This window comes from Microcaecilia unicolor, chromosome 3 (genome assembly GCF_901765095.1).
Source record: "Microcaecilia unicolor chromosome 3, aMicUni1.1, whole genome shotgun sequence".
NCBI lineage: Eukaryota > Metazoa > Chordata > Amphibia > Gymnophiona > Siphonopidae > Microcaecilia > Microcaecilia unicolor.
In genome coordinates this window covers 79,376,912-79,392,793 of record NC_044033.1, presented here as the reverse complement: position 1 = coordinate 79,392,793, position 15,882 = coordinate 79,376,912, and the positions used below count along the sequence as shown (strand labels likewise).

The window sequence follows — 15,882 nt, the reverse complement described above, 5'->3', positions numbered from 1 at the left end:
ATTGAATATAATGTACTTTGTAGAAGATTCCTTGCAGCTACTGAAAAAGTCCATTTTGTGGTGGCAGTGAAACAGTCAGTGATGCCATGGCATTACACAGTGGGGCAGACATGCTTCAATTACTGCTGTGCTGCTCCTGAATCAAAGGATACTGCCAGTAGCATTAGGCAGCTCCTATTCATAGCACACTCTTGTCATGACGTAGAACATGCTGCTTATTGCAATACAGCAATCAAACTCAAAATTAATTTCAAAAACTGACCAAGGCTGTTTACAGATACATTTGATTTTTTTTTTCATTGATTAGGACTCATTTTTTGAAACGTGATTTTTATTTCTGCTGTTAAAAATTTCCATTTTAACTATATTTAATCATGACTTTTTTTAAGTATTTATTTTTATATCTATGGCTTTTTTTGGTAAATTTGTTGAATGATCATATTAGTGTTGGCATGCTATATTCATTGTAGGCCTTTGCATGATCATTGTAGTTACATATTGCATTAGTGACTTTTGTAATTTGCTGTTTTATGTATCCTGCTTGGAAGGCAACTTGTAAAAAGGATAAGCAGTAAATAATAAGATACTAATGGTAGTCAAACCTGAATATTTTGGTGTCACATGACCTCTGACCGGTGCTTTATTTACTTAGATCCATTTAACCAACGTGTTAACAGGGAACTTAAGGAAGAAGAAATTAAGATGATCACAGCAAATCCTAAGAGTACAGTTCAGGTGAAGGTATTGTTTACCCTGCCAATAATTTCTTTTCCTATCAATGAGTCCATGTGTAATTAAGCTGGTTTACATCATCCATTGTTGCTACACAGTATTTTGAATGGGGATTGGCTGATGCACTGACAGGAATGGAGAAAGTAAAAAGACTTCTGCCTGATGCAAAATACAGCAGCAGGTTACTGTGATTGTGCTGTTTTATTTTCTATCAGCATACATTTAACACTGCAGTAATTTGCATTCTGTTTATTTACTGTATTGTGAGGAACCATTTTTTTTTTTCAGGCAGAACTACCTAATAATATCAAATGAGGATTGGTTTACACACTGACATGAAAGGGTTAAAAAGCCCCCCCCCCCCCCCCCCCCCCCCCCAGAACGTGACTGATGGGATGGTCACGCCTTCCAGCAGGTGGAGACTGAGAACTCTGTCTCTAGACAGAGCCAATAAGATCCCTGGCCAGCTAGAGAAAAATCCAGTGTTCTCATTCTCCAGCAGGTGGAAGGTGATGAGCCCTTTAGTCTCTTCTTTAACTATTCTTCTTTTTTTTTTTTTTGTCTTGCTTGGGAACGGCAGCCGCATTAAAAAAAAAAAAACTAAAAAAGGTGGTTTGTGGCACAAACGAGCAGGGCAACTCTGTTTCCACCTTTTCTTGCGTTGGTTTTGTTTGTTTTATTGGCTTCAGTTTCCCTTTTTGGAGGAGCCGGTTTCCATGGTAGAGACACAGCCGCAGCACTGCTTTACAGCACAGCAGGATGGCAGAGAAGCTTCACTGGTGTGCAGTCTGTCGGCGGCAGGGAGTTGCGGCAAATGGTACTTGTAAATATTGCACTTTGGTGAAAATTTCAGCCAATGCCAGTCCCTCTCGGACCACTTCTCCTTCTCCAGCGGCTGCGCCTCAGGTAGATGTGAGAAGTCAGTAAGACTAAAGCTTGACTCCTGTTTTGGCGGGAACCACCACCCTTTTACCCTCTCAACATGGGACAGTGGAGCAGCCAGCTTCCTTACCGCTGCTTTCGTCAGAGCAGTCTGGAGTAGCTCTGCCTGTTTTATTGATAGTTCCAGAGGGAGGTTTTCCTACAGAATTTGTTCTTCAAATGTATAAGGCATTTGTTTTGCACAAGCCAGGGCCTCCTCCAGCACCTTTGTAAGGTTGCTTGGAGAGGCAGGTGGTCACTGCAAAGTAGCCTGGAGCGTCCTGGGATTTTGAGGAAGATCTATGTTCTGAGCCAGATCAAAAGGTGCTTCCTCTTGACAAGGCAGATTATTTAGAGGAAGGGCAGGTTTCTGAGGATTCTGGCCCAGTAGACCCAGGTGTTGAAACCTTCCTCCCAGGGGAGGATTCTTCAGTAGTTAGGATTTTTCACAAGGAGGACTTGCAGAGCTTATTTCTCTGGCAGCCACTATTTTGCATTTTGAAGAGGAGGAACCCGCGGCGGTAGAAGGCCGTAAGGTAGATCTTCTGGTGAAGGACATTCGGAAACCGGGTAGAACCTGCCCTGTGGACCAGGACATCAGTGATATCATTCAAGCTCAGTGGGATGTCCCAGATTCCTCCTTTTTGTCTTCTTAGGTCTATGGTCCATCTCTATCCAGTCCCTGATTCGGACAAATCGCTACTCAAGCCTCCTGGGCGCAGTGGTCTCAGCGGTAACTAAGAAAATTACTGTGCCTGTGGATGGGGGCATGTTTAAAGACATTCAAGATCGCCATGTGGCGTCTCTGTTAAAAAGTTATTTTGATGTTTCCGCGTTGGTAGCTAGAGCATGTTTCCAGTGGTCTGAGAGGTTCTTGGATAGGACTTCAGATGATTTGGCTTTCATAGACACTGAACTGGCTAAGATTGAGATGGGCTCTGCCTTTTTGGTAGATGCTTTGTATGATTTGTTGAGAGCCTCTTCTGTGGCCTTAGGTGTGGCAGCTAGATGCTCTTTGGCGGCGGGGCTGGTCCGTGGATGCAGCATCTAAATCTAAGCTGAGTGAGTTTCCCTTTTGGGGATCCCTTTTGTTTGGAGATAAGTTGGATAAATTAATCCACAGTTTAGGGGAAAGGATAGTGAATTTCCTAGAAACCAATAAGTTGCAAGATCCGAGACAACATGGTTTTACCAAAGGGAAATCGTGCCAAATGAATCTCATTGAGTTCTTTGATTGGGTGACCGGAGAATTGAATCAGGGACGAGCTATAGACGTAATCTACTTAGATTTCAGCAAAGCTTTTGACACGGTTCCCCACAGGAGGCTCTTAAATTGGACGGGCTGAAGATAGGACCCGAAGTGGTGAACTGGATTAGGAACTGGTTGATGGACAGATGCCAGAAGGTGGTGGTTAATGGAATTCGCTCGGATGAGGGAAAGGTGAGTAGTGGAGTGCCTCAAGGATCGGTGCTGGGGCCGATTCTGTTCAATATATTTGTGAGTGACATTGCTGATGGGTTAGAAGGTAAAGTTTGCCTATTTGCAGATGATACTAAGATGTGTAACAGAGTGGACACCTGGGAGGGAGTGGAAAACTTGAAAAAGGATCTGAGGAAGCTAGAAGAATGGTCTAAGGTTTGGCAATTAAAATTCAATGTGAAGAAATGCAAAGTGATGCACTTAGGGAGTAGAAATCCACGGGAGATGTATGTGTTAGGCAGTGAGAGTCTGATAGGTACAGACGGGGAGAGGGATCTTGGGGTGATAGTATCTGAGGATCTGAAGGCGACGAAACAGTGTGACAAGGCAGTGGCCGTAGCTAGAAGGTTGCTAGGCTGTATAGAGAGAGGTGTGACCAGCAGAAGAAAGGGGGTGTTGATGCCCCTGTATAAGTCGTTGGTGAGGCCCCACTTGAAGTATTGTGTTCAGTTTTGGAGGCCGTATCTTGCTAAGGATGTAAAAAGAATTGAAGCGGTGCAAAGAAAAGCTACGAGAATGGTATGGGATTTGTGTTACAAGACGTATGAGGAGAGACTTGCTGACCTGAACATGTATACCTTGGAGGAAAGGAGAAACAGGGGTGATATGATACAGACGTTCAAATATTTGAAAGGTATTAATCCGCAAACGAACCTTTTCTGGAGATGGGAAGGTGGTAGAACTAGAGGACATGAAATGAGATTGAAGGGGGGCAGACTCAAGAAAAATGTCAGGAAGTATTTTTTTCACGGAGAGAGTGGTGGATGCTTGGAATGCCCTCCCGCGGGAGGTGGTGGAGATGAAAACGGTAACGGAATTCAAACATGCGTGGGATAAACATAAAGGAATCCTGTTCAGAAGGAATGGATCCTCAGGAGCTTAGCCAAGATTGGATGGCAGAGCCGGTGGTTTGAGGCGGGGCTAGTGCTGGGCAGACGTCTATGGTCTGTGCCCTGAAAAAGACAGATACAAATCAAGGTAAGGTATACACAAAAAGTAGCACATATGAGTTATCTTGTTGGGCAGACTGGATGGACCATGCAGGTCTTTTTCTGCCGTCATCTACTATGTTACTATGTTACAAAGGTACCCCATCTTCTTGAGGACTGGCCTAGGGCATCGGGTTGAGGCATGCCTTTGGGGCAAAGTCGGGGTAGACCTAAATTTTCGTAGGTATAGAGCGAGTAGAAGAGTTCCTATGCAGAGGTCCCTTTTCTTTCAGAGAAATCAGTCTTTTTGAGGAGCCTGTAGAAGAGGCAGAGATGCTGGAGATTCTGTCACCTCAGCAGACGTCTTGCACAATGAAGGTTTCCAGGTCCAGCCTTTGTTTCCTGTGGGAGCTCACTTAACACAGTTTTATTTGAGGTGGGCCCAGATTACCTCAGATGTGGGTGCTAGAGGTTATTTGTAATGGGTACGCTTTAGAGTTTACGCGGCATCTTCCAGATACCTTTCTGGAGTCTCCCTGTTGTTCTTGCCTCAAGACGTGTGCGGTCAGGGATACTTTCCAAATGCTTATCAATCTACAGGCTATTTGTCCAGTTCCCTCCTCAGAGATCAGACAGGGTTGTTATTCCATTGACTTTGTTGTCCAAAACGAAAGAAGGATCTTTCCTACCGATTGTAGATCTCAAGGCTGTCAATCAGTCCCTCAAGGTCACCAGTTTTCATATGGAGACCCTTCACTCGGTCATAGTAGCAGTCTGGTTCAGGGTGTTTTTAATCGCCCTGGACTTAACGGAGGCCTATCTGCATATTTTGATTCATCCCATTCACCAGCGGTTTCTTCACTTGTGGTTCTGTGCAAGCACTATCAGTTTTGGGCTCTGCCTTTTGGACTCGCTGCAGCCCCGCTCACCATTCACAAAAGTTATGATAGTGGTAGCAGCAGCTCTCAGGAAAGATGGTATTCTAGTTCATCCTTACCTGGAAGATTGGCTGATCAGGCAAAGTCATATCAGGAAAGCCTGAGGGTCATGGCTTGAGTTATTCAGTTCCATCAGTCCCTCCATTGGATGGTCAGCTCTCTCAAGAGTCGTCTAGTTCCATCACTCCCTTGACTATCTGGGGGTGTCCTTCAACACATTGCAGGGTCGAGTGTTTCTTCCCCAGATCAGGATTCACAAGTTGCAGGCTCAGATTCAAGCATTTCTGCATAGGTCAGTGCTGTGTGTAAGGGATTATCTTCAAGTTTTCAGATCCATGGCGGCGACGATAAAAGCAATGCCTTGAGCCAGGGCACATATGAGATCTCTACAGAAGTCCCTCCTGTCCAGGTGGTCCCCACAGAGGGATTCTCTGCTTTTGAAGTTGGCACTGCAAGCTAGGTAGCATGGCAGCCTCCGTTGGTGGCTTCGGACAGCCAACCTAACCAGAGGGATGCTTTTGGATCCGCTGCGATGGATTGTAGTCGCGACAGATGCCAGCCTCAGAGGCTGGGGAGCTCACTGTCAAGGGCAGTATGCACAAGGGCTTTGGTCTCAGTTGCAACTGAGATGACCTGTTCAATCAACCTCTTGGAAACCAGAGCAATTTGGCATGGGAAGCATGTCATCCACTGCTAGCAGGCGAGTCGGTATACATCCTTTCGGACAACGCCACAGTGGTGGCTTATGTCAATCGGGAGGGGTAACGAGGAGTTGCCAGTTAGAAGTGGAAGCGGCACAGCTCATGAGTTGGGCGGAAATTCTTCTGGCTGCCCTCTCGGTATCTTATGTTGTGGAAATGGCGAACATTCAGGTGGATTTTCTCAGTCACACCACTTAAGACCAAGGAGAATGGGACGCTCAGTGCAACAGTGTTTCAAGCAGTCATGGATCGCTGGGGGCTTCCGGTAATGGATCTCTTGGCCTTCAATCTGAACGCAAAAGTGCCACAGTACTTCAAAGAAGGGATCCCAAAGTGAAAGGGGTAGATGCTGTTCTCCATTCTTGGCTGTCAGGACTTCTGTATGCATTTCCTTCCTGGCCTCTACTGGGGTGCCTAATTCAAAAGATCGAGTCGCACTGGGTTGGCCACGCAGACCTTGGTATGCTGATTTCATGCACCTTGTTGTTGGTCTTCCGCTCAGATTGCCAGGATCTCTAGGTCTTCTAGTCTAGGGGCCGGTGGTTCATCCAGACCAGGCTCGATTTTGTATTACAGCTTGGCTCTGGAGCGGGCTCTGTTGACAAAGAGGGGTTATTCCGCCAATGTAATTGCCATGATGCTTAGGTCATGTCGTCATTCAACTTCCCTTAATTACATCAGGACTTGGTGGGGTTTCGAGGCATGGTGTTCTGATTGGGACATTTCTCAATTTTGCGCTTCGATAGCATAGATCTTGGATTTTTTACAGTGAGGTTTTGATTAAGGCCTGGCGTTAACTTCACTTAAAGTCCAGATTGTGACTCTGTCTTGTTTTCAGGGGCGTGTTCAAGGAAAGGCATTATCTAGTCATCCTAATTATATCTTGGTTCGTTCGTGGAGCTGGTCTCATTCGTCCTCCTCCTAGAGCCACCTTTCCGACTTGGGACCTTAATCTGGTTCTCACGGTTCTTACTGGGTCTCATGGTGTCCTGCTCTTTGAAAGATTTGATTCTCAAGACTGTATTTTGGTAGCCGTTGCCCAGCTAGGAGAGCGTCTGAGTTGCAAGCGCTTTCTTGTCTGTCTCCAATTTGGAATTTTGTAAGGAATGGGTAATTTTACGCCCCATCCCCTTCCTTTCTGTAGGATTATGAGCGCAGGTCAGCACCCCAGCACAGGTCAAAAAAAGGGCAGAGGCTAACAAGTCGGTGCAACTCTGGAATCTATCAGAGATTGAGAAGCCTGTAATTTATTAAAGAACATGAGCCTGTGTAAACTCAGGAATTTATGCAGGCCTTGGGAAATAAACTAGTATAAACAGAAGAGTGTGATTTAGTAACTTAAGCGAAAATATATGGTGAGAACAGAATGATCTCTCAGGAAGATAAGTGCTGAAGTATGTGAAGAGAGGCAGAGTCAGGTCACATGTTTGTGTCCCCTCCTCTCCACATGAGAAACTAGCATTTGTAATTGTAACTTTATCTTGGTAAGAAATTAAAGAATTGCTTTTCTCATACGCTGGCCTTCCTAATCTTTTATCTCTCTAAATTGCGGGTGGCTGGTACATAATAATTTGGAGTAGTAGTAAAAAGAGCAGCCTTTTTAAAAAACATTTCTCCCTAAAGTCTTGTTGCGGTTTCATTTGTCCCAGCTGGTAGTTTACCTGTATTAGGTTCTCCCTCCGGTTCGGAGGATCAGCGCAGTTTGCAGACTCTAGACATCAGGAGAATCCTTGAGCACTATTTGAAGACTACAGAGGAATTTAGATGGACAGATCGTCTGTTCCTCCTGATTGGAGGTTCCCATAAGGGGTTTGCGTGTCTAAACCCACTATTTCTAGGTGGCTTAAAGGGATGATTACTTCAGCTTACCTTCCGTCCGGGAAACCTATACCAGGAGGAGTGAAAGCCCGTTCTACGAGAGGGCAGGCTGAGTCTTGGGCAGAGCACTTCTTGGTGCCTCCTTTGGAAATTTGTAAAGCAGCAACATGGTCATCCTTGCATTTGTTTTCTAAACATTATAGATTGGATGTTCAGTGTCGGCAGAGGCAGTTTTTGGTGTGCATGTTCTAACGGCGGATTTGCTACGATCCCTCCCATAAAGGTACTTCTTTGTTACTTCCCATCAGTCACATTCTGGGCTGGTCCAGAGGGATGCTAAGGAAGAAGAAATTAGTTCTTACCTGCTAATTTGCTTTCCTTTAGTTCCTCCAGACCGGCCCAGATCCCTCCCTGGAAATGTTTGTAATTATTTCAACTTATGCACTTCGGTTCATCAATTTTTTGGTTGGAGCTGCTTTGTGCATTTGTGGTTTTTTGGTTAAAAAAAAAAAAAGAAAGAAAGAAAAACAAAACAAACAGCAAAATAAGCGAATTGTGCTGCTCAAGTTTCCTAGTTGCACAGAATATGTTTCTTTCACTTTCTTCTGCCTTGTTAAGATAATACTGGATCTTTCTCTAGTTGGCCAGGGCTCTTATTGGCTAGAGTCAGAATTCTCAGTCTCCACCTGCTGGAAGGCGTGTAGAACCCATCAGTCACATATTGGGCTGGTCCGGAGGGACTAAAGGAAAGCAAATTAGCAGGTAACTAATTTCTCTAATGGCGCTATCTGGTCCTGGGCACCTGGCACAGAAGACACTCAACCAAAGGCCCCCCACAAAGTTGTGGCTATAGACCAACAATGTCCACCTAGTTTGGAGCAAAGTCGTCTCCATGCACCACCATGTTGAACAGTGGAAGTGCTTGATCCCTGCTGCATGGTAGAATGTACTGCTGGGGGGGGGGGGGGGGGGGGGGTCAGCTTTCCAAATAAGGGTCAGGTGCTATCATTTTTCAAGACAGCAGCACCGGTGCCAGAATTGATTGGGCATTGCTTCGCTCTCCTTACCAAAAGGTGGGAGGATGGGTGGGAGTGTTCAGGTCATCCTAGAAGTATGGGAGTAGATGATCCTTTAGCTTCCATGCTACTATCTTTACTAAAGCTCAGGTATATAGTGAAGATTCAGTTCTAATTGCAAAGTGAAAAAACAAAATTTAGCGTGTTTTTTTTCTACATCGGGGCCAAATTTTCAGTTTGGCTGTTTTGCATTCTGAGTACACTATTCTTTAGTGCAAAGGTTTTACTGTGGATTTATTTCATACTAAAACCCTTTACTACACTGGGTATAAGATTAGTATAGCAAAATCAAGGGTAAACTGCTACATTAAAGGATAGTGCAACTTAATTGCATCATTCTGAGAGTACTTAAGAATGTTAACCCATAATCCCTTCTTAGCAGTTGATTAATATTTGAATGTATTGTTGCAGGGAGGTTTCCAGTAGTTCATTTTGTTAAAATAAATAAGTGGAATTATTGTGTGTATTTTAATAGATGTGATCAAAATCAAAAAATAACTCATATTTTTTGTATGCTTTATTTTTTAAAGTGGTTAGCCCTAGGCAATGTGGTTCATTCTTCTACGCTAGAGAAAGCCAAGGCTTTTAAGCCAGAGAAGGAAGTTGATTTGAAAATGCTTCATCTGCGTAAGCCTTTAGAATCCACATGGCCCAAGGTGAACGAACATTTCACATCCTTGCCTAAAACCAAGCTGAACTTTACTCCACTACAGAAGGAACTGTTCAGCATCATGAATTCGTACAAAGACTTGTTCTATCCTGAGTGGACAGCTTTAGAGCAGGGAGAAGAAGTGCGGCACACGTACTGCCTCCATGCATTGAATCATGTTCTTAAAGCAAATGCCCAGGTGCTGAGCAATAATTCCAGTAAAAGAGAGCAAAAGCTTGGAGTGGATGATGATCATCTCAGGGACCAAGGACTAACTAGACCAAAGGTAAGAAGACTTCACTTGCTTTTTTGTTCTCTGTGCCTTTCTTTATTAGATTTAGAAAAGGGCACGTTTCCCTGTAACATATAAGTACATAAGTACATAAGTAGTGCCATACTGGGAAAGACCAAAGGTCCATCTAGCCCAGCATCCTGTCACCGACAGTGGCCAATCCAGGTCAAGGGCACCTGGCACGCTCCCCAAACGTAAAAACATTCCAGACAAGTTATACCTAAAAATGCGGAATTTTTCCAAGTCCATTTAATAGCGGTCTATGGACTTGTCCTTTAGGAATCTATCTAACCCCTTTTTAAACTCCGTCAAGCTAACCGCCCGTACCACGTTCTCCGGCAACGAATTCCAGAGTCTAATTACACGTTGGGTGAAGAAAAATTTTCTCCGATTCGTTTTAAATTTACCACACTGTAGCTTCAACTCATGCCCTCTAGTCCTAGTATTTTTGGATAGCGTGAACAGTCGCTTCACATCCACCCGATCCATTTCACTCATTATTTTATACACTTCTATCATATCTCCCCTCAGCCGTCTCTTCTCCAAGCTGAAAAGCCCTAGCCTTCTCAGCCTCTCTTCATAGGAAAGTCGTCCCATCCCCACTATCATTTTCGTCGCCCTTCGCTGTACCTTTTCCAATTCTACTATATCCAGCTGCAAGCTATGCCAAAACATTTCACAGGACCCCACAGCCATTCACAAGGGAAAAATATTCAACATAAATGAATCTTTTACATGCTCATCTTCCAATGTGGTATATATCATTCAGTGTAAAAAAATGTAACAAAGGATGCTATATTGGAGAAACAGGCCAGATGCTTAAGACAAGATTCAATCTGCACAGACATCACATGAAAATAGCCGGTGCCAGTCAAGCCCCCACCCCTGTGGGTCAACACTTTACAAGACTAGAACACTGCACCAGTGATTTCACAGTAAGAATACTGAAAGGTAATTTTAAAACAATACAGGAACGAGAGACCTTTGATGTAAGAACGATTGAATATTTTGACACCCAACAGACAGGACTTAATAAGGATCTGGGTTTTCTAGCCCATTATAAACCATAAAGTTGTATTTCTGTGTTTATTTCTCTGTTTATCACCCTCCTCTCACCTACCAACACCCATCCTGTTAGAATATCAATAAAATGCTTTGATGTCCCCATGCATACCCCCACCCTCCCACTCTGTCAGACTGTCAAAGTAATGCTTTGATGTTTCTCTTATATATACTGTCTGCTACCACATTGCTTATTTCCGATCTGACGAAGAAGGGCAACCTTCGAAAGCTAGTCAAGAAATGTATTAAGTTATGTCCAATAAAAAAGGTATCATCTTATTTTCTTTTCCATGTTTTATTTTGTTTGATTTCTATTGATAACCTTTATTAGATTTGCAAACCAGAGCATTTATTAGATTGTTGTGCAGTTTGTGTAAATATGTCCTTTGGATAAAAATGGGAATAACAAAATACTACTACTGTTAGTTATTTCTGTAGTGCTACTTGACGTACGCAGTGCTGTACACATATGCAGGTACTTTCTCTGTCCCTAGTGGGCTCACAATCTGTATTTGTACCTAGGGCAATGGAGATCTCAGTCCACTGCACTAACCAGTAGCGCGTATTAAAGTCAGAATGTTGACATTAAATTTATTAAGCCTTATCCAGTGACATTCTATTATCCATTTGTACATCACTGAAAGTATTCTGACCTCCCTTCTTTGTTGCTTTCTGCAGAGCAATATCTATTAGGTGTTCCATTCTTTCTTCTAGTCTGCTTGCCAGAGACTTGTGCTTGGTTTTTTTCCTGTGTCAAATTGAGGGCCCTGTTTACTAAGGCGTGCTAGCGTTTTTAACGTGTGATAAAAATTACCCTATGGGTCTAATGTTAGCTCACACTAAATTAGTAAATAGGGCCCTCAGTTTGTAGAATTTCTTTCCTGATGAGCTGCAAGCGAGAATTCATATCACCACTTTTAAAACATCTTGAGGCACATTTATTCAAGCAGGCATTTGGGACAGCTTGAGTTAATAACTCACTTTAGTTATAGCCTATTATGTTATTTCGGGGCCCTTTTATTAAAGTTAGCATTCGCTAAATGCTAAGAAACCTATTTTATACTTATGGGCTTCTTAGCATTTTGTTCAATGCTGAGCTTTTAGCAAAAGGGCCCCTTTGTCAGGGGGCTTGTTTTAGTTCATTAAGATACCTTTAGTATATATTTGGAGCTACTCTCTGATGTGTTTGTATTTATTTTATGTCATTTTTGTGTATGATTTTTTTTTGTGATGGTTTTATATTATTTGCATTTTTTTCTCTTTTATTATGTAAGTAACCTGCTTCAAACTATAGATAATGTGGGATATATATTTTTAAAATAAGCATCTGCATTAGTGAGGTATGTGTATACATTTCATTTTGTAGACTCTGCTGAATTTTCAAAGTAAAAGTACATTCATTCTTTTCCTTTGAAAATTTATGTCAGGAAAAGTGCGTACATTTGCACCTGAGTGAGAAAACAAGAAAGCAAACAGTCTACTAGATCCAACGTAGAACAAAACGAAAAGCAGTCTTTATTGGTTCATCAGTATTCCCAGGCTTCACATACAGGTGCCTGACATGACCATGTTTTGCCAAAAAACAGCTGTCAGGGGTAAAGAAAACCAGCTGGTATCAAGTGTACCTCCTCCTGGGTTAATTTGAAACATATTCTTCATTGACAAAATATAATAATTTTTACATTAATTTATAGGTTTACAATGGATTCTGGTTAATTGGGAAAGCCTTTTTTTTTTGGGGGGGGGGGGGCAAATCTTGGAGAACAAAAACAAATCAAGAATATAACTTGTTAGCTTCGCTTATTTGGGACATCCTGCTGTTGATATGGGCCAGTACCTGCCACAAGCTTGTAAAGACTGTCATCAGTGCGTCTCTTAAAAGGCATATTTTCAAGTTATTTAGACTTAAGTTTCATAGTAACCTGTGGAACATTGTAACTCCAAGTGCTTTGAAAATGAGCCCATAGTCGGTGTAAATGGACAACTAACTACAGTGACTGCATTTATAGTACGTGCAGTGGTTTTTTTGTTTTTCATTTAAAAATTCCATTCATGCATTCCTCCCATTCCCCTAAACTGGGGAAGAGGCCACCAGGATGTTCTGCTCCACAGGTGCAGCAAACCTTACTCCTTCTTAGACAATGAGCCCTCCAGAGCTCTCAGCTGGAGTGATTCTGGGTTGTGAAGGTGTGCTTTTGCCCATCAGTCTAGTCAACATATATTCCAAGGCCTTCCCCCGACATCTTGGAACTATCTGCAGCCACACTCCCCTCCATTAATGGATGGACACCACTGTTCTCAAAAGTTGATTGGACAATGTGAGGAGGGTCCTCAGGCATGAAAGGATAGGTCTGGACTTTCCCCTTTCTGTTCCCTATCTCAGTACCGGAAGAACTCTGATGATCGTGGAGCTCGGTCGAACACAACATCTTCTGGCACCATCTTGGTCCTCCAGTAGGTTTGAGACATTCTCCTCAGAGGCCCTACAGCATAGCCCTCTGAGTCACTGAAATACACAAGCCCCTCCACCATAACAAGGTGGTGTCCCTTCGGAGGGGATCTTTTTCATCTTTTGAAAACTTTTTTTATTTTCTGTTTTTTTGCCATACTTCTCTGTTATCCACAGATGCCTTCAGATTTTTATATTGTGTATCAAATTTTTTATATTGTACTTCGTTATTTCTGTAACTCCTTATCCAGTAATTCCTTTTCCTTATTAACTCGGCTCCTTTTACTAAGCGCTGGTAAGCTCAACATGGGCTTACCACTCGCTATACAGGAAGTACCGCTGGGCTACACAGCAGTCCGGCAGTACTTCCTTCCCCTAGCACGCCGTCATTTCCAGTGCTACAAAAATTAATTTTTGTAGCGGCGGAGTGTACCCGGCGGTAATCGGGCAGTGCTGGGTTAACATGGGAGCCCTTACCACCACCTCAATGGGTGGCCGTAAGGGCTCCTCCCTGAAATGGCCGCGTGGCAAGTGTTTTACTTGCCGCCTGGCTATTTCCTATAGGAAAGTGAGACTTCCCTTTTACCAGCATGCGGTAAAAGGGGGCCAAGGTGTGGATGCTGTTCAAAAACACCATCCTGAAAGCCCAGGCCAAATATATTCCGCGTATTAAAAAAGGAGGACGGAAGACCAAAAGACAGCCGGCATGGTTAAAAAGTGAGGTGAAGGAAGCTATTAGAGCTAAAAGAAAATCCTTCAGAAAATGGAAGAAGGAACCGACTGAAAATAATAAACAGCATAAGAAATGTCAAATCAAATGCAAAGCGCTGATAAGGAAGAGGGACTTCGAAAAAAAGATTGCATCGGAGGCAAAAACACATAGTAAAACTTTTTTTAAGGTATATTAAAAGCAGGAAGCCGGCAAAAGAATTGGTTGGAGCTTGCGGAGCTACTGTTAGTGATATGCAATTTATCCTTAAAATCGAGCGTGGTACCGGAAGATTGGAGGGTGGCCAATGTAATGCCGATTTTTAAAAAAGGTTCCAGGGGAGATCCGGGAAATTATAGACCGGTGAGTCTGATGTCGGTGCCGGGGAGAATGGTAGAGGCTATTATCAAAAACAAAATTATAGAGCACATCCAAGGACATAGATTACTGAGACCAAGTCAGCACGGCTTTTGTGCGTGGAAATCTTGCCTGACCAATTTACTTCAGTTCTTTGAAGGAGTAAACAAATGTGGACAAAGGGGGAGCCAGTTGATATTGTGTATCTGTATTTTCAAAAGGCGTTTGACAAGGTTCCTCATGAAAGGCTACAGAGGAAATTGGAGGGTCATGGGATAGGAGAAAATGTCCTATTGTGGATTAAAAACTGGTTGAAGGATAGGAAACAGAGAGTGGGCTTAAATGGGCAGTATTCTCAATGGAAGGGTAGTTAGTGGGGTTCCTCAGGGGTCCGTGCTAGGACCGCTGCTTTTTAATATATTTATAAATGATTTAGAGATGTGAGTAACTAGCGAGGTAATTAAATTTGCTGATGACACATAGTTATTCAAAGTCGTTAACTCTCGACAGGATTGTGAAAAATTACAGAAGGACCTTACAAGACTGGGCAACTGGGCGTCTAAATGGCAGATGACGTTTAATGTGAGTAAGTGCAAGGTGATGCATGTAGGGAAAAAGGCTGTGAATTATAGCTACATCATGCAAGGTTCCACGTTAGGAGTTACGGACCAAGAAAGGGATCTGGGTGTCGTCGTCGATAATACACTGAAACCTTCTTCTCAGTGTGCTGCTGCGGCTAGGAAAGCGAATAGAATGTTGGGTATTATTGGGAAAGGTATGGAAAACAGGTGTGAAGATGTTATAATGCCGATGTATCGCTCCATAGTGTGACCGCACCTCGAATATTGTGTTCAATTCTGGTCGCCTCCATCTCAAGAAAGATATAGTAGAATTGGAAAAGGTGCAGCGAAGGACGACTAAAATGATAGCGGGAACTTCCCTATGAAGAAAGACTAAGGAGGCTAGGGCTTTTCAGCTTGGTGAAGAGACGGCTGAGGGGAGACATGACAGAGGTATATAAAATAATGAGTGGAGTGGAACAGGTGGATGTGAAGCATCTGTTCACGCTTTCCAAAAATACTAGGACTAGGGGGCATGCGATGAAACTACAGTGTAGTAAATTTAAAACAATTCGGAGAAAATGTTTCTTCACCCAACACATAATTAAACTCTGGAATTCGTTGCCGGAGAACGTGGTGAAGGTGGTTAGCTTAGCAGAGTTTAAAAAGGGGTTAGAAGGTTTCCTAAAGGACAAGTCCATAAACCACTAGTAAATGGACTTGGGAAAAATCCACAATTCCAGGAATAACATGTATAGAATGTTTGTACGTTTGGGAAGCTTGCCAGGTGCCCTTGGCCTGGATTGGCCACTGTCGTGGACAGGATGCTGGGCTCGATGGACCCTTGGTCTTTTCCCAGTGTGGCATTACTTATGTACTTATATATGAGATTTCTTGGATTTTTTGGCCTATAAATACTTTTTTATGCAGATGATACTTTTTTTTTTTTATGGTGTCCTGTATTAGACACTTTTGAACATACTTCTTCCATGTAAGGTTGATTTTATGGGCTAGTGTAAACTTTTAAAATTGAATAGACAAAAAACAATATTGTTTGGTTTGGTGTTTTCAAATCTTTAACAGAAATCGTTAACGTTAGCTACTGGAGAAATTTTACAGATTACAAATAAATCCAAGGTTTTAGGTGTAATACTAGATTCTAGACTGACTTTTGAAGAACATGTTACAGTTCTTGTAAAAAAAAAATTT

General features: G+C 42.9%; 1 protein-coding gene across 3 annotated transcripts in view; it reads left to right on the top strand.

Moving 5' to 3' along the window:
- Window positions 1–15,882, top strand: part of UTP25 (UTP25 small subunit processor component) — a 59,716-nt gene that overhangs the window by 16,143 nt on the left and 27,691 nt on the right. For 2 of the 3 annotated variants that reach the window (XR_003941431.1, XM_030196094.1), the window contains exons 5-6: window positions 653–741; window positions 9,126–9,530. Coding sequence is in view for 2 of the 3 variants with exons in the window: in XM_030196094.1 (XP_030051954.1) it covers window positions 653–741; window positions 9,126–9,530 (494 nt within the window). In the remaining variant the exon portion in view is untranslated. The remainder of the gene's footprint in view (window positions 1–652; window positions 742–9,125; window positions 9,531–15,882) is intronic. The other variant, XM_030196096.1, reaches the window with a different exon arrangement.